Source organism: Urocitellus parryii, chromosome 1, assembly GCF_045843805.1.
Source record: "Urocitellus parryii isolate mUroPar1 chromosome 1, mUroPar1.hap1, whole genome shotgun sequence".
Taxonomy (NCBI): Eukaryota; Metazoa; Chordata; class Mammalia; order Rodentia; family Sciuridae; genus Urocitellus; species Urocitellus parryii.
Window position 1 is genome coordinate 170,616,324 of NC_135531.1, and position 25,126 is coordinate 170,641,449.

Below are 25,126 nucleotides of genomic sequence, written 5' to 3' on the forward strand. Positions count from 1 at the left end.
AGCCACATGTCCTCTCCTTGGGGTGCCTTGGCTCACTGCCTGTGGCTTCCCTCAGCAGGCTTTCCCAACTGCTGCCACAGCCTCACCTGATCATCGCTGCCGTGGCCTCTGAGCACCTTGCTGGCCGAACACATGGACATGGATCCCAGGGGAACACTCCCAAGGCAGCTTTGTGCTAGCAGGGTGCTGCGGGTTTTCTTCTTAAGAAAAGGCAAAAGGAGTTTATACTTTAACCCTGTTGAACCTCTGGTGTGTGTGGAGGCCGTGATGTAACACGGATGACCTCTAGAACATTCCCCAGCAGGGTCTCCATTAGGGAAACCTCGAGCACACAGCCTCTGCTGTCTGCATTACCATCAGTTGCCTGGTCTTCAAAACCCTCACCAGAATCACAGATTAAGATCTACTTGTAACAATCCAGCTTTTTCTAGCCTGTTACTCTCAGATTTCCCAAATCCTCCCACAATACAGTTCCAAAGGCTCTGGACAACTTTACCAGGTGTACTCAAAGCAACAACCTGGCTTCTCAGTACTAGTTTTCTGTGTTGTTATGTTGTCCATCACTGTGACAAAAATCCTGAAGTAATCAACTTAAAAGAAGGAAAGGTTAATTAATTAATTAATTTATTTATTTTCTTGTGAATTGACATTTTTATTTACATGCTGTATCTATGAGCAGATACATAAACTCTTATATAATTAATTTCCAAAAATGTGCAAGAAATTACTATAATTTGTTTACAAACCAAAACACATATTAAAATCAATGGACTTTGGATAGTTCATTCTGTGGTATTCTCAGTACAAATGGTACACACCTGATTTGAAACATACAGAAAAAGTATAAACTACAGCAAGTATTAATTTCATGGCACTCCAACAACTATGAAATTTCTTTAATCCAAAATATATACTATTACAAAATTCTGTAAGAATTTCTCATTATCTCTGGATGTAGCATTTGAATGACTTTTCAGGAACAGTGACTACACATTATGCCATGTTATGGTTGATCAAGAAAAAGGATGTTTATAAAAGACATTCTTTACAAGATTAAAAGAGTATTAAAAGAAACCAAATCTGTGATTACTAGCATACCAATACTCTTAGAATTTTAAAGTTATTTATGGAACTGGCTATTGTTCCTTATTAGAGTATTTCAACAAAACTGTCTATTGCTGATAGTGGGATTTCACTTTCAAATTAATATTTCACACTCAATGAAAAGCAATTAAGATTTAAATCAAAATATACTGTTTTGAACCATTCATAAACAATATCTCTCATACACTATGTGACACGTACAGTAATTAAAGTTGGCATTCCTGAAAGCATTGTTGGAAAGATAGACCTGAGGCACTAGCAGAGACATTGCCTCGTGGTTTCAGCCCATGGTCTGTTGGCATCAGTGCTCCTGGGCCTGTGGTGTGGCAGGGCATCTTGTCAGGGAGCACTTGGTGGAGGAGCCTCATCACCTCATGGCAGCCAGGAAGTGAGAGAGAAAAGGGGGGGCCTTGCTTGCTCCACCCCTCCAAGGGCCCATCCCAGTGGCCCACCTCCCACCATCCCCACCCCTCACAGCAATGCACAGGCAGGTGACAGGGGCCTCTGGGGACACATCCATGTAGGTCCATAGCCCTGGCCCCATAGCAGGGCTGGGATTTCAGGTTTCAATACAAAATGGTGTGTTTCTCGCACCTGCTTGGGTCCGTCCTTGACTCTGCCAAGTGTTTATCTCAGAGTGCGGAGCTTTATATACCATCTCCATTTTAACTTCTGAAGGTAGAGAGTTTATCAGGCACGGATGTTCATGTTTTTAAAATGTTCAGATTAGACACATAGGAACTGTAGGTGATCCTGGGGTGGAAAATGAATAATGGTGTGTTTTCTTCTCTGAAAAACTGTTGTCATTGCCGAGAGATAAATATGGGTTCCGGGGAACACGTAAGGAAGCTTCTTGGATACTTCTGGAGTGTCGTGGGCCTCCCTTGCTCTATGGCCTGTTGGTCAAGGTGTCTTTGGCTGCTGTTGTGTTTTGGGGGTCCTATGTCTCTGTGCTGTTCACACAGTTGCAGAGACAGCCAGCTTCTGGTCTGACAGAGGCTCCTTGGCAGGCTGGACCTGCACTGTGAAGGCTTCCCGTGGTTCTGGGTGGACCAGCTATAAACGACCCTGAGCAACCCCACCTGTCTTCCATTCTCTGGGAGGCTGGGCTGCTGCCCTCACTCTGAGTTCCAGCAGAGCAGTGTGCCAGGCTCTGCTGCCCAGCAGAACTGGCGAGCTCTGCACTCTGACCAAGCTGCTGGTGAGCAATGCAGTCACCTGATTTAACTCACAGGTGGAGCCCCTGTGTAGACAATGCAAACACCACCAGTATGTGTTTTCTGTTTTGGGGGTTTTCTTCTTTTTAAAAGACCCACATGTTGCAACCACATGCTGCTTACAAGAGACTCTCCTTGCCTGTAAGGACATGCTCAGACTGAAAGGGAAGTCAGGGGAAAAGACAATCCACGCAAACGGGAACCAGAAAGAAGCAGGAGGAGCCACACACATACCAGATTAAAAAAAAATCTATAAAAACAGGTGAACTCTAAAACAGGACCAAGTTAAATATATAAAACTGTCAAATCAGCAAGAGGACAAAACAACTGTAAATGCATTATTCCTCTAAAATCAGAACACAAACAAAGCAAATATTAACAGGTCTGGAGGGAGTAGTAGAAACTAACTATAGATTTTTAACATCTACTTTTGGCGTGTAAAGATCATCCAGATAGCAAATAAATGAGGAAACATTCCACTTAATCTATATCAAAATCATCTACATATTCAATGTACTCATTATCAAAATGTTGATTGTATTAGTATTCAAGAGCTGGGAAAAACCCAAACTCCATGTCTAAACTCCAAGGCAAGTATAATCTTGTGAAAAAAAACAACAAAGCTGAAAGCATAACATTTCCTGACTTCAAAACATGTTTCAAAGCTGTGCTAACCCACACAGTAGGATACCAGGAAAAAATCAGGCACATGGACCAATGGACAGAACAGAGAATCCAGAAGTGAATCCACACATTTACAGCAACTGGTATTTGATAAAGTTGTCAAGGGCTCACAGAGAAAAGAATAGTTTCCTCAATAAATGGTACTGGGAAAACTGGTTATCCACACAGAGAGTGGAAATAGACTAGTACCCATCATCACATGCAAAACCATCCCCCAATAGATGAAAGGGTTAAAACATAAGACCCCAAGCTATGAATCTACCAGGAGAAAACACAGAGAGAATCTCCATAATGTTGGTTTAGACAATGATTTTTGAGGGAAAGTGGCCTCAAAAGCATAGGAAACAAAGCAAAAAGAGAAAAAAATGAAATCGCATCAAACTAAAAAGTATACACACACAGAAAAGAAAACAGCAGAGTAAAGGGACGATTACAGAATAGGAGAAGAGCTTTTCAACTGTCCCTCCAACAAAGGGCTAGTGTAGAAAAGGTACTAAAGTACTCGGTAGCAAGAAAGTACAGCACCTGACTAAAAATGAGCAAGACCTGCTTAGACGTTTCCCACAAGGAGTCAGATGAATGGCAAATAGGTCAATGTAAAGGTCTCCAGCAGCACTGACCATCAAGGAAACGCAAATCAAAACCCAAATGAATATCTCTTCACTTCTGTTAGAGCGGCTGCTATTTACAGACAGCTCAGCGGGCGTGTAGAGGGAGGGGCCCTTGCACACTGTCCATGGGAAGGCACACACCTTCACGGAAGTTGGCATGGTTCTTCTTCCTAAAGTGGAAGTCAGGCTCCTGAGCCTGCAACCCCTGCGCTGATACAAAATGAAATAAATCTTGCCAGTCCCAGACAAAATCATAACCAGAAGCTACGAAGGGGGCAATTTATTGCTGCCTATCTGAAATGAATACTTTCTCAAAGATTTTCTTCAACCCCCTGAGAAATGCCTTCCTGTTCTATGTGCATCCTGTGCTCTGTGTGCCTTGCGTGATACACCTATTTCTGTCAGGATGTTCGTCTTTTATGTTCCTAAGATGCAGCCATTGGACAGGACGCTCTGTGAGGAGCACTTGGCCAGCCGTGGCACTAAAAGCTTGGTCCCAGCATTTATGGCAACATGCTCTGCTATGTGCTGCCAGGCATCTCCCCCGCTTCAATCTCCCAGACCTTGAACCCAGTGCCTACGGCACAGGTATTTCCACTGTGATGCTCTGTGTTGCCAAATTAATCTTTAGAAAATCTTTCTCTTCATGTTAGGTAGGTCTACATGATTTTGCATGTCAATAAAAAATAATGTTCAAAAATATGTTGAGGCTTGGGGAATGTGAGATCTAAAGAATAATGCTGTGGGCAGAATACTCACTGCGGTGGCAGGAAAGAGAGGAGCTAAGGGAACCTGCCGTACCCCAGGGTTTCTGCAGGAAAATCAACACTCCTCCTGGTGTGGGCTGACATGGAGCTAAATCGGTGAATACATTCTAGGATTTCCATGTTTTCCTGAGTACATTGAATGTTTTGCCAAATGGGTAACCTTTGTTAGTTTATTTATTTATTTTGCCATGGGGGAGATCCTAGCCTCACTTTTTAGGTTTATGAATAAGCAAAACTTGTGTGCAAACTCTAAGTAATTAAATAGCTTTTTGAGAATTCAAAGAACTAGACAGTTTCAATACTAAATAAAATATTCAATTATATTTTCCGTGCAATAGTAATTTTACTCTAAATGCTGTACAAGGAAGAAGGCAAGTTATGAATCTGGAGTTAAGCCCTGCAGATACCAAAATCAGCAGTCGCATGGGGGAAATAGGTTCATCCTAGAAGACAATATTTATTGCAACAGAAAAAAAAAATCATGAGCTGATGAGCCCCATGAAGCACAAACACAGGGATTAAGTGAGCCCTATCAAGGGACTCCACATCAGAAGCCTCATGTGCACCCTGCTCCCAGCTAATGAGCCCCCCACTGCCTCCTTTCTGTCCCAACAGACAGAACAGTGCTGGATAATCAGCAAGGCTCCTGCGCTGTGTTTGGAATCGCACCAGGCCCAGGGAAACCCGAGTTCCTTTTTGATCTTACTGTCCCCAAGCTCCCCTGGAGTGAACTTGGGCTTCATTACTGTCCACAATGCTGGGGGAGCTGACTGGAACCCCAGGGATGCAACCGCCGTCATCCTTCTCCTGAGATCTGTGCAGATGCAAGCGCTCGCAATTCCTTCTATTCAATTATAAGTTTTTAATTGCTACATTGTAACGCTCTAACAAGTCCCCTGTCTCCTGCAGCAGAAGTGGAACTGGCAGGGATCCCAGACCCTGAAGTTGCCAAGTGAGGAAAACAAAGGCTGTCAGGTCACCCAACTCCTCTGTGTTCTACGAGGGACCATGTACCAGGTCGCTCCTCCCCACGTTTTTAATAAGCCCCAATCTTTGTTAAAAAAAAAAAAAAAAGTTCTGTCTGGGAGGCCCCTTGATGCTCCAGGTAGAGAAATGAGGCTGCCGGGGAATGGCGCTGTGGCCATGGTGTCCCCAGAACAAAGCAGTAGGTGGCACACCAGTTAGAACCTGTGGGGACACTGCTGCTTGGCCCTGTCTCCCTTTGGGAATGAGAACAAGATGAGACTGCCACATTACTTTCATATTATAAGATCATACAAATAATAAGATAGCATCCTGGAAAGACCAGCCCCGCCCCCCCGCCCTGCCATCTTTGATATGGGCATAGAGTACAAGCTATGTAAATCATGGATGTGTGGCTTTTCTGGAGTCTGTTCAAGTGGCCTGTGTGTCTACACAGCAATAATTTTGTTAGTGGCTCCTGGGTCATGAATGGAGAGCAAGAGGACAGTGCAGGGCCACTGAGAGCCATAGGGAGCCTCATCTGACAGGCAGGCACCTGGTGGACGGGCCTGGTGCGTCGGGCCTCCCCAGCCTTAATGGAGTCAAACCATGTTTCCAGGACCATGTCAGGACCCTCCCTTTTCACCAAAACTATGTCACAGCCAAAACACCAAGACCCTCAATAAGAAAGCCCAATGGGGCTCTTTAAAGGGCTATGACTAAGGAGGCAGGAAATTGAGGCAAAAGAGGGGGAATCGATTTTCTTAAAAACTCCAGCTCTGGGGCCACACTGCCCTCTCCTGGAGGAGGTCTATGCAGTGCCATGCTGTCAGCCAAGAGTCAAGAGGTGAATCGGGCAGGACTCCGGAGACTTTCAAGGCATCAGTGAAACTGGAAGGCAGAAGAGGCACTCTGTCCCTCATCTTTCTGAGAGGACTTGCTCTCCTTGAGAATGTCCTCTTTTCCCTGTCCCTTCAAAAAACTTGTGCCTGTCACTTTGAGCGACAGGTCTGAAGTCTGTCTTGGGGCCTTGGCCTGTCTCAGCAGTGCAGAGGCCCAGCCTGTAGCAAGTCCACCCGCCCGGCACTGCGCCCCGAGAGCTGGTCTTCAGTGCACTTTAACCCCTGCTTAGTTCTTCCTAACTGGACTCTCTAAGCACTGCTCCTTTCTTTGAGGATCTGGCTGGCTCTCAATGCAGAAAAACAAACTTAAGGAGTTTCAGCTAGATCTGCAGCTACGGAAAACTGGGGACAGAGATTTCTGATTTTCATTATGTGAATTCCTCTGACCCACCACGTGGTCTATTCTTCTATTTATCTAAGTCACCTTAAATTTCTCTCCATACTATTTTCCAGTTTTCCTAATACGGTTTTTATATATCACTTGTTGGATTTCTTACAATTTTTGAAGGAATTCTAAATTATATCTCAAACTAAATTTTGTTTTCTCTTTATCTTTCTCAAATAATAATTCTACATTTCCCATAGTTACAGTGAGGATTCTCAAGTATATTTTAAACTACATTTTATTTCGTTTCTTTTTCTTATGACTATCTTAGTTCCTTCTCATAGTTATCTATAGATTCATTTAGAAGTTCTACATTAAAAGTCATGTTGTCTATGAATAATGATGATTTTTTTCCTTCTGTTTTGCATTTTTAATGCTTTTATTTCTTATTCTTGCTTTACTGAAATTATTTCAACTTCCAACAAAATGCTGAATAGAAATAGAGACCAGGGGTGTCTTCATTTATTTCTCAAACTCTGGAGGAAGATGCTGCAATATGTCACCATTGTGTAAACTTCACTAAAGTTTTTAAAGGTATTCCTTATTATGCTCTCAAGATTTCTAAGGGTCTGTGTCATTAATAAGTGCTCGGATTTTTCATTTTGAAGAGATGCTGACATACATGAAATTCCATGCTGAGGTACAGTTTCACTGTCTTAAATATCTTTATTAAGTTTAGGTAGGGGTTATTTTGACTTCAGAAGAGAAGTGGAAGTGTTTTCTCATTTTTTATTCCATCTGTGAAAGATTGGAGTAATTTCTTGAACAATTCATTAAGGGTTTATAATTTAATCAATGTGTTCACATTTTACATAGCCATCAGAGGACACAACTTTGCTACATTTTTTTTTTGCAATTTTGATACTTTCTGTTACTTGAAAAGTTGATCCACATTGTCTGGGATGCATTGTCATAGGCTTTTAATTTTTAATTTTTTTTTAGTTGTAGGTGGCACAGTACCTTTATTTTTGTTTTATTTGTATGTGAATCCAGGGCCCTACCTGTGCTAGGCAAGTGCTCTACCACTGAGCTTCGCCCTGCCCTTCACCACAGGTTTTAACAACATCTTTTCATCAACTTTTTGATGACTAAAGTTTCCTTTTCTGGTTGTGTTATTTTCTATTTGTTGGTTTTCTCTGTCTTTTTAATCATCATGATTGGTTTTATCAATTTTATTAATGTTCTAAAGGAGCCCAGCTTTTATTCTATTGATATTATTTATTGTGATTTTGTGATTTTACTTGTTTTTTTTTCTTTCTCTACGTTTTTGTGTTCTTCATGTGTTGTTGCTATTTTTTGGTATAATTTCTGCAGCATTTGCCACTTTAGATACCTAACATTCTTATAATTTGAGTAAATATATTTATAATTTATGCATTTTTGATTCAGTGACCATGTAAAAGTATATTGTTTAATTTCCCAGCAGGTGAGAATTTTGTTTTTAAATTACTGATTTCTGGATGAATTCCATTTGGGTCATTAAAACATGCTCTCCCAATCTCTCACCCTTTGAAAGTGTTGGGGGGTGTTACCATCTGTGGCTCGTGTCGAAGGCCCGTTCTATGTGTGGATCAACCTACTTTCTGGAGCATGGTGCACGTTCTCCTCACCCTTGGGATCTCGACTGGCTCGTCCTCGTCCTTGACTCACCACAGGGCATTCAGGTCCCACCTTAGGTGTGGATTTGCTCGTCCACTTCTCCTCTCTCTGCTTATGGACACAGTTGGGGCTGTGTTGGGCTGTGCTGACCATGTAGGCCCATCTGTTCTTGTCCAGCTCACTCATCTGCCCCTGCGCCTTCTTGGTCACACAGTAACCAACCCTGTGGGATTTTCCACACGGTATCTCCATGGCTTGTCTTTTCCCATCCTTTTCCAACCAACCCTCTGTGTCTTTATTCTGTGTAATTAAGAAAGGTCTCTTGTGAGAGGAGTGCAGTTGAGATTGACACTCTCACATGCTCTGGCAACCATGGACGCTTACGTGACAGGGTGGCTATCCCATGGCGTCTGTGTGTGTGTGCATGCGTGTGCGTGTGCGTGTGCGTGTGTGTGTGTGTGTGTGTGTGTGTACTATTTCCCTGCCTTATTTTGGGAAGCGCACGTTTACACTGTTTGATTGTGATCAATTCGTTCCTTGTACATCATCTGACATAATTCTAGAAAGTCTGCCTTTCACATTCCTGGGACAGGAAACATCGTCAGTTCCACTTGTATAAGAATCAAAACTCATCTATTCAGCACTTAAAGACTCAAAGTTAGGCTGAAACAAAAGCCCTGTTTGGAAAAAGCTTGAACATAAAATCAGAGTAGAGCCAAAACCTTTCTCTGTGCATTAAAAACGTGTATGAATAAGAGCAAGAAGTCTGACATGTTGAACCCGAGGCTCTGTCCTGAAATGGAGCACCACAGACCTCTGCGTGTCAACAGTGCCTGGGATTTGCACCACGTGCTGTGTTGTAGAGCTGACTTCTAATTCACAAGTTTGCACATACGTAAGGACTAGTGTGACGCGTGGACACTGGGTGAGAGAACCCAGTCAGTCAGATGGACTAGCACATCCATCCCCTCCAGCAGGCATCAGGTCTTTGTGAGGAGGACTTCGAATCCTTTCTTCCCACAGTACTGCACCATGGACGGTGCAGTAGAACCCCGGGGCCCATCCCTCCCAACCGCAGCGTTGTTGATTGACCAACCCCACCTTCCCCAGCCTCAGATTCGCCATTCCATTCTGTGAGATGACCTCATATAGAACGAGAGTGTGCGGTGTCTGTCCCTCTGTCTCTGCACAGTGCATTTTGCATACCATCCATAGGCCTATCCATCATCCAATCAACAGGACTTGGCTCCTTTTGGTGGCTGACCGGCATCCCACTGCGTGCACACAGCAGAACTTTAAAAGTCCCACGACTGTCGGCTTCAGGGTGCGGGCGCAGTTGTTCTGCTCTGGGGTTGCGCAGCTTTCTAGCTCTCAGAACATCTCGGTACCCTCCTGGTTAGCTGCTTTTTGTTACCACCTCTTCTAAAGTAGGTTAGGAGGATCACAGTTTCTGAAAATACATCAGCTCTGTGAGCGGAATGATTAGTCACTCAACACAGTACTCCAGGTTCAAATTCTTATCATCATTCTTCACAACACTTCTCTAATGTTACTGATATGGTTGACCTGGTTTGTTTGAAAGTGTTTGGAAAATTCTCTCAATTTCTGAAATTCTGTGGTTGTGTGTGTGTTGCATGGTCTACTGATATATTTTGACACTTTAAAGAATCTTTTAAGTCAGTCACATGTCTACTGTTGTTTCTGAGTTAGGCCTGTTTTCAGATCTTTAAATATTTCCAAGTTTGCTTCCATGGGTTCCTGAGGGACGGATGTTACTATTTCCATTTCTGCACCAATGCTTCATATTTTCCCCTGTGGTGCTGGAGATGGAACTCAGGGCCTCACACATGCCAGGCAAATGCTCTGCCTCCTAGCCCCATCCAAGCCCCCAAAGCTTAAACGCAAAAAAAAATCCTTCTTGTGCTTAGTGCACCAAGAGCAGCCAGCACAGCATGGTGACAGGTGCCGGTGACAGATGCCAGTCCTTGTGCCTATCCCCATGACTCCGTGCCACCGTTCACTCCACAGGCCTTCCTGCTCCCTGTGAGCTTGTGCTCGGGGGGCGAGAGCCCTCTCCTCACCTGGAATTCCAGCCCAACACTGGCATGTTTACTTCTGGCCGTTCAGGCTTGATTCTGTTCACTGGTCTTTAAGTGTTTCTGTGTTGCTAGTTTGTCCTGGTGCATTGTAATCCCGCACAGCAAGGGACTTCCCTGAGACACCTTCACGCATATCACATGATCTGCTCCATTCACTGTGGTGCTTCTGTTTTGATGCTGAAGAAAGTAGAATTCTGAAATGTCCTCCATTAAGTTACAGGAGGGAGGAAAGAGACAAGAGGAGGCCCTTGGGTTAACCACAGCTTCAAGCTAAATCGATTTTTTTTTTAAAAAGAAAGGAAAAAAAAACTGCTCACATTCCTCTTCTGTATGCTGAAGATCACCATCAAAGCCACACTACATTCTGGTTTTGCAGATCTCCAAGAAGTGGCAGAAATGTCTCTGGGGACTGAACCCTATCCCAGGACGTCACCCCTTTGGCTGGAGTGTGGGGGATCACTGAACTTTGGGACTTTCCAGTTCCCTGTAGGTTTTTTGGAATGTTGCAAAGCAGAAACAAGACCTCAAGACATCCTGAGGAAGGAGACTGAGCAGATGACATTAAGTGCATGTAGGAATAAGGCATAGGAACCGTACTATTAGGTCAAATTTTAATACACCAATAAATAGTTATAAAGTGTGGAAAGAAAAACAAAGAGAATGAGACCATCAACCTCCTGAGCATAGGGCCTCCCATTTGATTGGTCCATGACCCCCTGGCTCAGTCACCAGCTGGACCACCCCACCCCTAGACACAGACAGAGCCTACACATCAGCCCAGGGTCCTGGGACTGAGAAGGCACGGCCTGGCTCAGAATGCCCAGCCCCTTGGGATCACACATGTCCGACCTCGTGTGCACCCTAAGAAACCCAAGCCCAGCCTTCTTCCTGGCCACTGAGACCTGAATCTTCCTTAAATTATTTTCTGCAGTGAGTTAAGGACCTGAAAAGTCCAAGTACAGTCTTCTCTGCCTCTAGAGAGACCTCCTACCCCTGGAGGGTGATAAGAGGAACTAAGTTCTTCCAGCTTTGGACAACTGCTTATAGAAACCAGAGTCACTACGAAAGAACAGCTGCCCAGCAGCCAGGATTTTAAAGAGCTGAGCATAGACGTTACATGGCCAGTGTCTCCACTCTAACCTGCTAGAGCCTCAACCATCCTTGTTGCCCACCACGCTGGAGAGGTTGTGTGGCAGAGGGGACAGCCGCTCGCTGTCACAGCAATGGAAGCTGCGAGTGTTCTTAGTCAGGCTTTCTACTGTCCAGTGCTCGAAGCTTTGTGACAGATGCACTTGCCCTCAGAGCTGATGTAGAAGAGAAGTCAACAGTGAATTTTGTAGCCTCAGCAGAACAGAAAAGGTGAAGCATTTTCCACACAACAGTAAGGAATGAGCAGTTCTTGTTCCACAGAGAAAGGAAACTGGAAGCCAGACATCCTCTGCAGGCTGGGATGATGCCCAGAGATAGAGGCTGGCATGGCGTGGTGAGGCCAGACCCGAGGGGTGCCCTTGGGACACCTTTGCATTCCAAAATGAGGTCACAAAACATTTTATGATTTTCTCTTAAATTACTAAGAAGCTGGGACCCATTAATCTGTCTTCCAGAAAACCTCAATATAGCGATGAATGAATGGTGCAAGCTGTCAGGGGGTGAGTGATCAGCTAACAGCTTTGCTAGCAATTGACTCATTTATCCCCAATGGAGTCACACAAACCCATGGGTGAGCTTCCTGGATTAACTAGCACAGGATACAAGCTTTGGTAAATTCTAAACTGCTGGGACATGATCCGTAGTTTCACATCTAGAAAGAGTGAATATTTGCCATGTTCAGTTAACGTGCACGGGACTGTCACAGGCCGACCAATTGCTTGCCCTGATTCATACAGAATTAACAACCTATTGGAATAGTGTAGCTTCAATACGGTGCAGGTGATCCTGGCAGCCCAGCAGTTAAAAGATGGACTTGGGACTCAGCAGTCTTGAAATGTGGATGGGGTTTAAGAAATTTGCTTTTAGGAGCAGCCCCATCTAACTTAAATTTCTACCACTTGGTACTTGGGCAACTAAAATTAAAAAAAAAAAAGAAGTAAAGAAAGAAAGGGAAGAAAAAAATGAGTCAAAATTTATAAAATAAAGCACTTTTGATGTGGAGATTGTCATGGTGAGGCTATTGATGTGACCTAACTACGTGGGATACAGAGCATCCATTGGGATTGATCGAATCATCCGTTCACATTACAGAGCATTTATTTGCAACAGATGTTTTAGGTGGTAAACATGATAAGTGAATAAAGTCAGAGTGTAGCTTGATTTAAATAAAGGAATGATAGAACAGAGACAATGAAACTCCTGCCCTGCATGGCAGAGCTGAGGGGTGTACCTGGGTGGATTCTGGGTTGAGACATTTGGGTCCAGGCACCTGCATTTCAGGAGGAAGGGGACCTGGACACTTGGGGAGTCTCTTTACTGCCACGGTGCTGAGTTAGGGGCACCTCTCGAGAGGAGGGGAGGATGGTGGGCTTCTATTTCCAATCCCTGGTCACAGGGAAGTTGACCTTCCTCTTGTGTTGCCGGAAGCAGGGCTGGCAAGGGGTGGACTGGACCAGTGTGTGCTGTGAAGCACTTGGGCAGACCCCGTCTCTGGTCCAGATGCCTTATTACCTGACGGGTAGCAGGACCAAAGTTGAACCTGCCACTTGGCTGCCTGGAATCACTTCCTTCTGTGCCCTCCCAGGGCCTCGTCCCTGGAAGAAGCCTGAAGCCTGTGTTGGGTTGGCATGGTCCCATTCACCTTCAAACCTCCCGATTTTTCCTGATTTTTTTTTTCTTTTAACTTTGTGTTTTTGGATTTAAATCAAGATTCTCAGACTTCTCCATTCTTGCTTACTGATTTTACTGAATATTTGAAAATGTTCCTGTCACCTCATTTCATGACTTAAATGTTTTCTGTTTCTTTCTCTTCCTTGCTCCCATCTGGGCTTGGTCCAGCGTCATTTTCTTCACCCTGATGTTCCCGAAGGCTTTACTGTGACGCAGTCGCCCTGTGTGCTTCTTGTCTAGCACAGCCGTGGAGTCCTGCACCTCTACCACAGTCAAGTTCAGAACTTTGTGTGACTTGCCAGAGAAACTCCACACCCAAGTCACCACCAGCTGGGTCCAGTGCTGATCCCATGCGGAGCAGAAGTTCTCTTGCCTTGCTGGTGAAGGAGGGAGGCCGCAGGCTGATGCTGCCCGAGGCTGCCCCCTAGTGCTGTTTTCTGGGAACTGTGAGAAGATGTACTCAGGGATGGTCCTCATCCGCAAGAGAGCAGTTGCCCATTTCCAGGTCTGCAGCTGGGCAGTAGGGTGGGCAGTGAGGGAAAGGACAGGCAGCTTGGCTCAGGACAGACAGAGGCTCACCTGCTCTCCCTGCAGCCATGAAGTGGGAAAGAGAGAACAGGAAGGGGCAATGTCCCCATGAGCAAGCAGCAAGGTTGACACTCAGATACAAAGTGGTTCCTGTTACACCCCTGGGCCAGTACTCCCAAGCCCTGGAGCCCACATTCTCCCAGTCCTAAGGCACGCTGGCCACACTGACCCTGAATGATCCCTCATGCCCAGTCGCTGGTGCTCTTTGTTTCTGTTTGTTTATTTTTTTGTATTTTGGTATCAGGGATTGAGTCCAGGGGGCACTTTACCACTGAGCCATATCCCAGAACTTCTTATTTTTTTATTTTGAGACAGGGACTCACTGAATTGTTTAGGTCCTCATGGAATTGCTGAGGCTGGCCTTGAGACCCTCCTGCCTCAGCCTCCTGAGCCTCTGTGATGACGAGGGTGCAACGTCATGCCCAGCGTTTGCTGGGGCTGTCTTGCAGCCACAGCTACTGCTCTCATCAGCTCAGGTCAGCTGACCTTGCCTGGCCCAATGGCCTGGCTTTCGTGTTCCCAGTCTGGGTGATGGGCCAGGCACAGCAGCAGCAGCAGTGTCTCTTGCCCTGCCCAGCCCTCTCTGTGCCCATGTTTACTGCTGGGACTTGGGTGACCCCTCAGTCATGCCAAGAGCCAGACTGGCCTCATGGCTCTTTAGTTAGCAGACTAGTGTCCACGGGGGGTCTGGAGCATGCAGCAATGCTGGGCACTGCAGGTGTGTCTGGAAGATGGAGACCTCATATTCTAGGGGAAAAGTGGGAAATAAATGCTGGGATCATGGAGTCCATGAGGCAGTGTCAAGGGCCCACAGGAGCGTGGGGGTGAGGCGTTGGTGAGGAAGGCCTCGCTGGCATGAGGAGGGGGCTAGCCACGGAGATGGTGGAGAGGATCTAGGCCACCAGGACCGAGAGCGTGAAGCCTTCCCTAGTGACAACGAGCGTGAGAACCGAGGCAGTCCAGCCACGCGGGCAAGGTGGGGGCGAGTCCAGGACAATGAGTTCAGGCCTGGGAGTCAGTCGCCCATGAAGCACCTGGGCTTGGTACAGGATGACACTGGAAGTCCTGTCCTGAATATGGGGACGCTTGCCAGGATGTGCACGGCTGCATTGCGGAGAAGCACACTGAGGAGAAGGGTGAAGTTGGGGGGCAGCCACAGTGATGCACCCAGAAGCCGCAGCCGTGGGCGGGAGCACTGAGTTTCTGGCTGGGTCTGCAGAAGAGGGCGCTGCATCTGTGGACAGTGAGGACAGGACGCCATACCTGAGGGGTTACGTGACAAATCCTTCCAGTCCTAGAGCCTGGTTGTGGGGTCGCATCGGGCTCTTGCTGGGGTCTGCCACCTGGGGTGTGGTGGCACCACCTCATTATAGCCACACATGGCTGGGAGACTGAGGCGGGTCTCCTGTCCCTCATGTGGCCTCTGAGTCCACTTTCGAGGGCTCAACTGTGGGTCCTTGCTTTCTCCCAGAGGCCCCCCTCCAGAAGCCATCCCGCTGGGGTCTAGGTGTCGGCACAGGCGCTTTAGGGGACACTCAGGTTCAGATAGTAGCAAGGCGACTCTGTGCTCTGACCTGTACACCCTGAAGCATGAGGCGGTATAAATTGGGATGGGGAAGATGGTGGGCAGAGAGGTTTTCAGCAGGAGGTGAGGAATCTGCTTACGCAGACTGTTGAGACCCCACAGGGGACAAGCCTTCCTCCTCCTGACAGACGGCAGCACCCTGTGCAGGGGAGACATGACTTCTGTCACAGTACCCACCGGCCGGGCGTGAAAAATGCTCCACCTGAGGGTTTTACTAAGGTGTGGAACTACATTCTTGGAAATATGTGGATTCATGCTAGAAAATAAGATAGGAATTTGAACAAATCAATGCAAATCCAAGCCAAATCCCAGCCACCTGGGAAGGTGGCCTGAGAGCACCACACTGTGTCTGGTGGACCCAGGCTTCAGGGCCAAAGGCTCTTGCCCCCAGCACTCCCCTGATTTAAAATTCCTCACTTGGATGGAAATGAAGAACTTTATGCTAAATGAATAAGCGTATGTTACCACATGAATACCGTATGTTACAATATATATACCGTATGTTACCATATGTATACTGTATGTTCTTAACTCACACATTGAAACCTGAATAAATTGAACTCAAAGAAAGGAGAGAGAGGAGGGCGGGTCACCAGGGAGGGAGAGAGTGGTAGATGAGTGCTCAGGGCTCGGAGCCTCAACACACAGGCCAGGTATTCGTGTCCCTGAGACCTGCTGCAGCGCATGATGAGCATGGCCAGTAACACAGAGCGTATTTCAAACTCCTCACGCAAGTCCGTGTCAAGAGCTCCCACCACAGGACAGCGCAGGGCGACGAGGAGAGGGCTGTGTAAGGATGCAGCTCAGTTAACACACGTGTGTGCACTTTAACTTCCCTTAGAACCTCCTAAGTGTTCATGGCCACAGCTTGTCCATTTTCAGCTAAAAATACAGAAATGAGGAGTTTAAATGGAAGATCTACAGAGAGACGGTTGGATGTTGATTAGAAAAGGAAATAAGATAGATGACATAGTCTAGCTCTGTTAGGGCTCAGACAGGCTGGATATGGGATGGGCATAGGAAAGGTAGCAATGGATACAAGTTAGCAGACAGTCCGTTAGAACGTCAAAGAATTTTAATTTTGGATGACAAATTTTAATTCCTAATAAAGAATGAGATACATAAATACGTACAGCTAAAGGTGCACCTACATGTATGTCTATGAATTTCTGTGTGTACATGTGTACAGAAATTTACCCCAAATCTTGAGAGAAAACCGTTTTCCCATGACTTCACTCTGGGCAGAGCACGGAGTCACTCTGTTCTAATGCTCTGCTTGCTGTGAACGTGCTGCTCCACATAGGACCCTCGTGAGCGCTCCCTTGACCTCTGTGTTTCTCAGGCTGTAGATGAGGGGGTTCAGCATTGGGGTGATCACCCTGTAGAGCATAGAGATGAGTCTGTCTCTGGCAGGGGAATGTTGGCTGGAAGAGGGGTGGATGTAGGTGAAGATGGTTGTGCTGTAGAAGAGGCAGACCACCAGGAGGTGGGACGCACAGGTGGAGAAGGCTCTGCGCTTGCCTTCTGCTGACTGGATCCTGAGGATGGTGCAGATGATGTACACATAAGAGACCAGGGTGGTCAGGAAGGCACTGATTCCCAGTGTGCCTCCTACCACTAAAACAAGCATCTCTGCCATGTATGTGGAGGAGCAGGAGAGGGCCACAATCTGTGGGATGTCACAGTAGTACTGGTTGACCAGGTTGGACTTGCAGAAAGACAGGCAGAAGGTGGACACAGTGTGAAGGAGAGAGTTGAGGAACCCAGCTGCCCAGGTCCCACACATCAGCTGGACACAGCGCACCTTGGTCATGATGAGGGTATAACGCAAAGGAAAGCATATGGCCACGTAGCGGTCATAAGCCATGACGGCCAGCAGGAAGACTTCACTCCCAGCTAGGGCCACCAGGAAATAGAGCTGCACTGCACACCCGAGGAAAGAAATGCTGTTCTCCCCGCTCAAAAGGTTGTGCAGCATCTTGGGGACAGTGGCTGAAGGGCAGAAGATGTCCAGGAGGGACAAATTTGCCAGAAGGTAATACATGGGAGTGTGCAGCTTTCTCTCCGTGCAAAGTGCCAAGAGAATGGCCCCATTTCCCGCCAAGGTGATCTGGTAGATGACGGCAAAGACCACGAAGAGAGGGTAGTGCACCTCGGGGAGGTCGGAGAGCCCCATGAGCACAAACTGTGTCACTGTGCTGAGGTTGCCCATGTCCATCTGCTCCCTGCACAGGGCCTTCCTGGAGGGAAGGAAGCCAACAAGCCGGGTTATGTCTAGATAGCAGGGAGCCCGGGGCTGGGAAGCTCTGGGAAGCAGTGGGCATGTGGTGGACATGACCTGTCAGCCCTGCTGACCAGGAGGTGCAGCTATTTGAACCCCTGTTGGACACATGTCCTTTACAGTACTTACGATATTTCTTAAAATATTCACCCTTGGTTCCTTACCAAGAGGAAATCTTCTGAATAGATGGAGAAATTTAAAATCTACCTTCTCCATCAAACATTTGAGGAGTTTCCGTTGTTCTGGGGATTGTAGAATTCAGTGGAAATCCACCTTCCCTTTGACACCTGCTTTGTTCTGCTTTGTATTATTTCCAAGTGTTTATTTTTATAGTTTGTCTCAATACTAAGACCTTGACATAGAAGCTGTGCATTGTTCCTAGGTGTGTGCACTTCTGTAGACACTAGGAATTAGCACTTGAAAGGATGGAGAGAGGGTGGGGTGATAAGTGGTGCACGCCCTGCTCTGACAGGCTCTTCCCATTCTGAAGAAATCAAAGGAAGGATGCTTCTTTATCTACAAGTCATCATCACTCAAACATAAACTTAACTCAATAAAATTAAACTCACCCTGAAGACACAAACCGACTTGTTTGAAAGTGTCTGTCTGTCCCCATTCAGGAAATTATATATATATATATATATATATATATATATATATATATATATGTATATATATATATATATATATATATATATATATATGTATATATATATGTGTGTGTGTGTGTGTGTGTGTGTGTGTGTGTGTGTAAACACATATATACACACATTGTTCACACGTACCTTTTGAATGTAAAACTTGCATACTTAGCCACATGCTTAATATATTTAGGGAAATAAGGTGTTTTAAATTACATATGCTAGAACATGTTAGTTTTATTTATTCTTATTTAATTTTCTAGTTTCACTAGTGTGTTTCATCAGAGTTCACATAATTGCAATTCTTAAAACTATTTACAACATGATTTTAAATGAAGGTCTACGTGTTTACACTTGTGTGGGGTTTTTCTATCCCTTTGAAAACTGGTTGTTGTTTTTTTGTTTGTTTGTTTTCTTTGTTTTTTTAATTAATTAATTAATTTTTAATATTTTTTAGTTGTAGATGAACACGATACCTTTATTTTATTTATTTATTTTTATGTGGTGTTGAGGATTGAATCCAGTGCTTCACATGTGCTAGGCAAGCACTTTACTGCTGAGCTACAACCCCAACCCCTTTCATTTATTTTTTAACACACACATTTGACTGGAAATTCAGAAAAGGCCACTAGAACACAAAGTGCAGAAGTCCCTGTCTGTGACCCCCCTTCTTTCTGCATTGCCTGATAAGACGATTGATGACTTCTTTGCTCAGGTAAAATACATAATTAAGGCAACTCATACACAGTGATTTATTTATACAAACAGAATGAAACTACCTCCTCACCCTTTCTCCCTGCAGGATTTAAACAGGAATCATGGATCCTACTTAACACATCAGTCCTCCCTCCTCATGGAGCATCCACAGTGAACCATACATACATAGCACTCTCCATGATGAGCTCTCTGTCTCGTGGAACATACTGAAGAACATTGCTGTGATAACCATAAAGTCCTTGGGTATCATTATGCAGCTTTGAAAACAAAAAGAATTCCACTAAATGAAAGAAAATGTTAAAACAGGAAACATCTACTGGCTGGGGTTGTGGCTCAGAGGGTGAGTGCTCGCCTAGCACGTGGGAGGCACTGGGGCCCACCCTCAGCACCACATAAAATAAATAAATAAAATAAAGGTATTTGTGTCCAAATACAACTAAAAATATGTATTAGAAAAACAGACCATCTACTGTGACAATTCTAAAATTCTCCAATGTCCATGAGTCTATAGAGATATGTAGTTTCAGCTGGCCCACCTTTTTATATGTAACACTTTGAAAACAAAATAGAAACATAAATTAAATTAAGTACTTTTTATTTCAAGAAAATTAGTGTCTTCAGAGAGTAAATATTTATTTTGTAATAAATATTTGTTTTTCTTTATATACACACTGAACAATTTGACTGCTTTTAAAACTCAGGGTTATGAGACATGAGTCTATAATATCTTCATAACCATGCACCAACTTTCAGTTACACACTCAACTGTCCTCGCAAAGATAATAAATCTCCTTAAATTTTGCACTTGAATGTTTAAAATGTGTTCAAGCTCATGATATAGAGTCCAGATTTTTTCCTGTGAGGATCTTCCTACTAAATTAAACACAATTCAATCCTAGGCATTTGCCATCTGATCAGAAGCACAACTTACAGGTTGCTAATAATAATGGCTGGGGATGAAGCTCCGTGAACTTTCCCACTTACCTGAGGATTCCAGAGCCCTGCACACAGAAGAATCGGGTTCGTCCTCAGGACGGGCATGCCATGTGTGGTCTGTGGTCACTTGGTGAAGCAGGGGCGGGCGAGAGTGTGAAGGACACAGGCAGAGATGGGCTTGTTGGAGTCAGAGCCAGGGGCGTGGTGACTGTCAGGGAGAGGACGGGCAGCCAGGGTCAGTCCACCAGGAGCTACCCAGAAGCCTGTCACCTTAGCAGTTCTCAGCCTGCCCTTGGGCGCATGCGGTCAGAGCACTGTGAACCATACGTACAGCTTTTCTCTTCAGCATGGGGTCACTTTTGTTTTCCAATTTATACAGAAAAGAAAAGCATTGACTAAGCACAAACAACCACTGACAGATGCTAAGATAATTTAAAACATATAATTTTTAGTATAATGATATCAGAAAACATTACATTTAAACTTTCTTTAGCAAAGAAGAATTTTCTTTAAAGCTTTATTGCCAAGCAACAAGTTATATAGCTTCCCTTTTGACTCTGTGGGTTGGTACTCAGTAAAAAAATTTTAAAACACTTCTAAAGGGTACCTGCCACCTGGTTGGTGGCATCTTGGTGCCTGTTAACTCTCATGGTCCCGTTTCACAGGGACACACACTCAGGATTGTGGGTCAGAAACAGCGTCTAGAGACTTCTGTGCCTTACATGCAAAGGTGGTGGAAATGCACAGTGTGGGCATGTTTTATGAGCTGAGCTGAACTATTTTTACACATTTAGGTACTCTAAATAATTGAAAATGTTCTCTTTGCTTGTTTAATGCTGTTTTAACCGGCTTCTTAAATGTGTGCATTTTCACCCTATATTATCTTCATAAAATCCAACGGCTTACCATTCAATGTCCAGAATTGAACACTCAATTTTCCTACCTTTCCTGGTCCACAGGTGTCTTCAGCAATACCAAATTTCAGGAATAAAGCCAGGTGACCAGAGAACTAAAAGCACATCAGTTAACCCAAGCCACTCCTCAGCTCTACGTGAGGCTCCTGTTCAAAGTCACACTGTAGTTTATAGTGTCCCCACCTCCCCTATGACGACAGTGCAGACCCAGGTGGGAATACCTGCACAAGTCCCAGTTACTAATGCAGTCGTGGGCACTCACAGCTGAGCAATTTCACATAGGTGTGAAAATGGACCTGAACTGTGGAGCGGTGATGAAGGGCTTGTTTTAATTGCCTAGAGTGAGAGAAAACAAAACTTTCCCCGCTGATTGTATGACCAGACAAAAGTGAAGAAGAAATTGATGTTTTCACAATTTGCTGTAATCAGAGTAATTATTCCAGTAAAATATTTCACTGCCAAATTGGTATATATTTCATTCATGTCAGATAGGTTGAACTTTAATACAATCTTATGCACAAACATTTACTTTTATGTTGTTAAGATTATTTACCATAAGCATGGAAAACTGTTGTTAGACACAAAGTGGTTGGAATTTCAAATTGATTTAAGTCTGTAATCAATAAATCAATTTTCTTATAGTATACTGATTAGAAATTAAAAGAATCCATATGAATAAATTTTGTATTCACATGTATACAGGTAAATGCATAGAAAAATCAATATATTACAGTTAGTAAGTCCAGGTAAAGGAAATATAGGTGTTTGCTGTATCATTTCATTTTTTAATATAACTTTGAAACTTTTCAAAATACAGTACTATTAAAAAATCAAACACAAACATGAAAATAATATAGGGAAAAATCTGTCTTGCGTTCCACCTACATGTCCACATCCTTAGTAACTAAACTGCTGACTAGTGTGAAAAGAGCCCACTCTGAGCTCTATGCCATGGGTGGTGTGTGTGTGTGTGTGTGTGTGTGTGTGTGTAGAGACATATACACATGTATTTTATCCCACATGCTTTCCTTCACTGAATAGTCAAATCTCAGTTTTAATATTGGTCAGGAACTGGAAAATAATGAACTGTTCTGAATTATAAATTATATTCTGAATAACCTAGCCAAATTCTTAGCGACAGAAGATGGAGCAGAGGTTGGTGAAGGCCTGTGGAGGGAGGAATCGAAAGTTGTTGAGGGTTTGGGCTTTCTGTCTTGCAAACTGAAGAGTGTTGGCACTTCCCACTGTGCATAACGCTAGTGATCTTTAGACTTAAAACTGACAAAGACAGAATGTTTTATTTTAGGTGCATTTAATCATAATTCAAAATTTAAATTGAAAACACAATCCACATAGTGGAAAAAATTTGCAAAATACCTGGCTGATAAGGGAGTGGCAATTAAGGTACACGGAAATTCTCATAACTTATAACTCAAAATGCCCAGCTAAAAGTAGGCAAAGATCTGAATGGGCGTTTTTCAAAGGAAGGTTTACAAATAGTTAAAAGCACATGAAAAGATGCTGTACTTGATTTACAGAGGACTGCAAATAGAAACCAGGATGAGGTGTCCCTCCACACCCAGGAGAATGGTGAGAATCAAGTGAGATGACAGAAGCTTTGGCAAGATGTGGAGAAACTGGAACCACACCCTGCCTCTCACAGTGACCTCAAATAGCTCCTCCATTTGGGAAAACAATGTAGCAGTTTCTCAAATGATTAAATGTAGAGTTATCATGAAAGAAACTCAAGAAGTCCACTAGTAGTGAGGAATCCCACTCCCAAGAGGAGGGGAAAGAGGTCCACACAAAGATCCATACGTGAGTGTGTATGTACAGCAATGTCATTCACAGTGCTGACGACTGGAAAGCAGGCAAGTGTCAGCAGTAGATCAGTGGATAAACGAGTACCCTACATGCAGGCAATGGAGTAATGCTTGCAAGCTACACCTCTGATGAAGTATCACGAACCCATTCCTAAGAAAGAAATAATCCCACAAATGGGCTAAGGCCTGGCCAGCCATTTCTGAAATGAGACACTCAAATGGCAGACAGATGCACAAGAAAGAGAAGCTCACCACCACTGACAACGTCGGTTGCAAATCGAATCCCCCCGGACACTCCCTCACGCAGGGCAAAACTGCTGACACCAGGAGGAAAGAGCTTCCATGTGCTCAGAGGTGAGCGCTTGCCTAGCACAAGAGAGGCCCTGGGCTCCATCCCCAGCACTTTGAACAAACAGAGAGACCATATGTGTCCTCAAGTGGAAGAAGGAGCCTGTTGGTGTCCTCAAGTGGAAGAAGGTCCTGTTGGTGAGAATACACCTTAAGACAGTCGTAATGGAAAACAGCACGGAAGTTCCTCAGGAAGCCTCAGCCAGGAGCACACAAGGTCCAGTAACCCCACTCCTGTGGGAGCCGGAAGGAGCTGAAATCAGTCTGGGAGGGGACGTCTGCCCTCCGCGCTCACCTCAGTGTGTTCACGACAGAGAAGGTACAGATGAGCCTCGGCCTCCACCATCCAATGAACACATGGACCTGAAGTGTAAACACACAGTGGAGAACCTCCAGCCTCAAAAATCAGGAAATCTGTTACGACAGCATAGTGACCCTGGAGGACACCATGCTGGCAAACCAGGCACAGAAAGGCCAAGCTGTAGATTCTGCTATGTGGAATCTGGAAGCATCAGATCCCAGGAGAGGGTAGGACAGGAGACGGAGGGTGCCATGTGATATGACATCCAGACATTTTAGGCAAGGTTTGCAAACACTCAGATGCACAAAACTTAACACCACACCATCATGAGACTTGACGAACAAGCCATCCTGTAACTAGTTAACTCCCCAGGAGAGTTTTATGCAAAATGCATTGTATCCAAGAACCAAAATTAGTAGAAGAGAGAGAAACTATTATTTTCTTCTGAAAATATCTTTATTAATTTTTGCCTTAGGACAATACCATGAATTCTTGTATATTTCCCTTGCTCATTCTGCTATTCTGGGCTGGTTTGGCTGAATGATAAGAAAAATATTGCTTTGCACTTATACCCAATTCAAAAGGGAAGGACTATTTTAATCATACTTTTATAGAATTGCTAGCATTCTTCATTGATCCTATGCCAACATGCAACAATTATGATTTCTAAAAGAATGGTTGCAATTTGGAAACTGAGTGTGTTCACAATTAATGAACTTTCTGTGTTCTGTTTTAAGTTTATTTAGCTTTTGAAACAACCCATGCAGAATAAAGAGAATAAATTAATTTTATAGCCAGACATGAATTGGAAAATTTATTGAATCTCTTTTGATATACAAAACATTTTTAGCACTTCCCTTTTTTAAGTGTCACACACAAAGTGTTTCTAAAAATATTAGGAATTTAATGACTCTCAGTGGTATGGCCACGGAATCCTTGCCAGTTAGCAGCTGGAGGAAACTCCGCCTCCTTGGAGGTTGAGACAGGTCTCCAGAGGTCAGCAGAAGCATGACCCTGGCTGTTCTTATTAAAGACCTGGTGTCCCTATACATCATTCAGCAGTAGGGCTGTCCTCGGGATCTGCGCATGAGTCTCACTGAGAAGCAGCTTTTATATTTCACTCCCTGACCTCATCCCTCTCCTTAAATTATGCAAAAGCAATATTTCTGCAAGGGAAGTCAGCTACGTGGTCCTGGTTCACAGGTAAGCTTGTGCCTGTCCTTTGTGCACTTCTCTTGGCAAGTTAATGACAGAAATAGCTTGGTAGACTCCAAAATCTAAATCATACTTAAATTTTTCCACTTCACAGATGTGTGTGAGTTCACAAAATAGAGTTTTAGATTTCTGTGTTTATTTTAGGCAACTAGTTCTCTCTCTCTCTCTCTCTCTCTCTCTCTCTCTCTCTCTCTCGTATCAGAGATTGAACTCAGGGGTGCTAGGGCCTCTTTTAGTTGCTAAGGCTGACCTTGAACTTGCCATCCTCCTGCCTCACCCTCTGAGCCACTAGCATTACAGGCATGCACCACTGTGCCTGGCAGAGGCAACAAGTTCTTAGAATGCTCCCTGAAGGCCTTGTATGTGCACTGTCCAGGCCAAGGGGCCTAAGCCAAAGTGATTGAAAAATTCCCTTGGAACAGAGCAGCAGGTCCCATGAAGGAAAAGTTTCCTGAGCTTGATTCAGAAGGTCAACCAGGAAATCTACATGCAGAAGAAAGTTATGATGCCATTTCATGGAGGTCTAGTCATACAAGCAAAAGTAGTGTTTAAAATGGCAAAAAAAAAAGATATTATTCTGAGGTACCTAGTGTGCTATTATGATGAATGATTTTTATAAAGGCTGG

The 25,126-nt window shown here is 44.5% G+C and overlaps 1 protein-coding gene across 1 annotated transcript; it reads right to left on the reverse strand.

Annotated features, from left to right (window-relative positions):
- Positions 1–16,588: 16,588 nt before the first annotated feature.
- LOC144249689 (olfactory receptor 5V1-like) lies at positions 16,589–17,542 on the reverse strand. The gene has a single exon (XM_077791842.1). The coding sequence runs from the start codon at positions 17,540–17,542 to the stop codon at positions 16,589–16,591; it is 954 nt and encodes a 317-aa protein (XP_077647968.1).
- Positions 17,543–25,126: the final 7,584 nt, after the last annotated feature.

Bases quoted from the DNA above. Each gene is read 5' to 3' on its own strand.
- LOC144249689 (XM_077791842.1), bottom strand. From the start codon at position 17,542: ATGGACATGGGCAACCTCAGCACAGTGACACAGTTTGTGCTCATGGGG.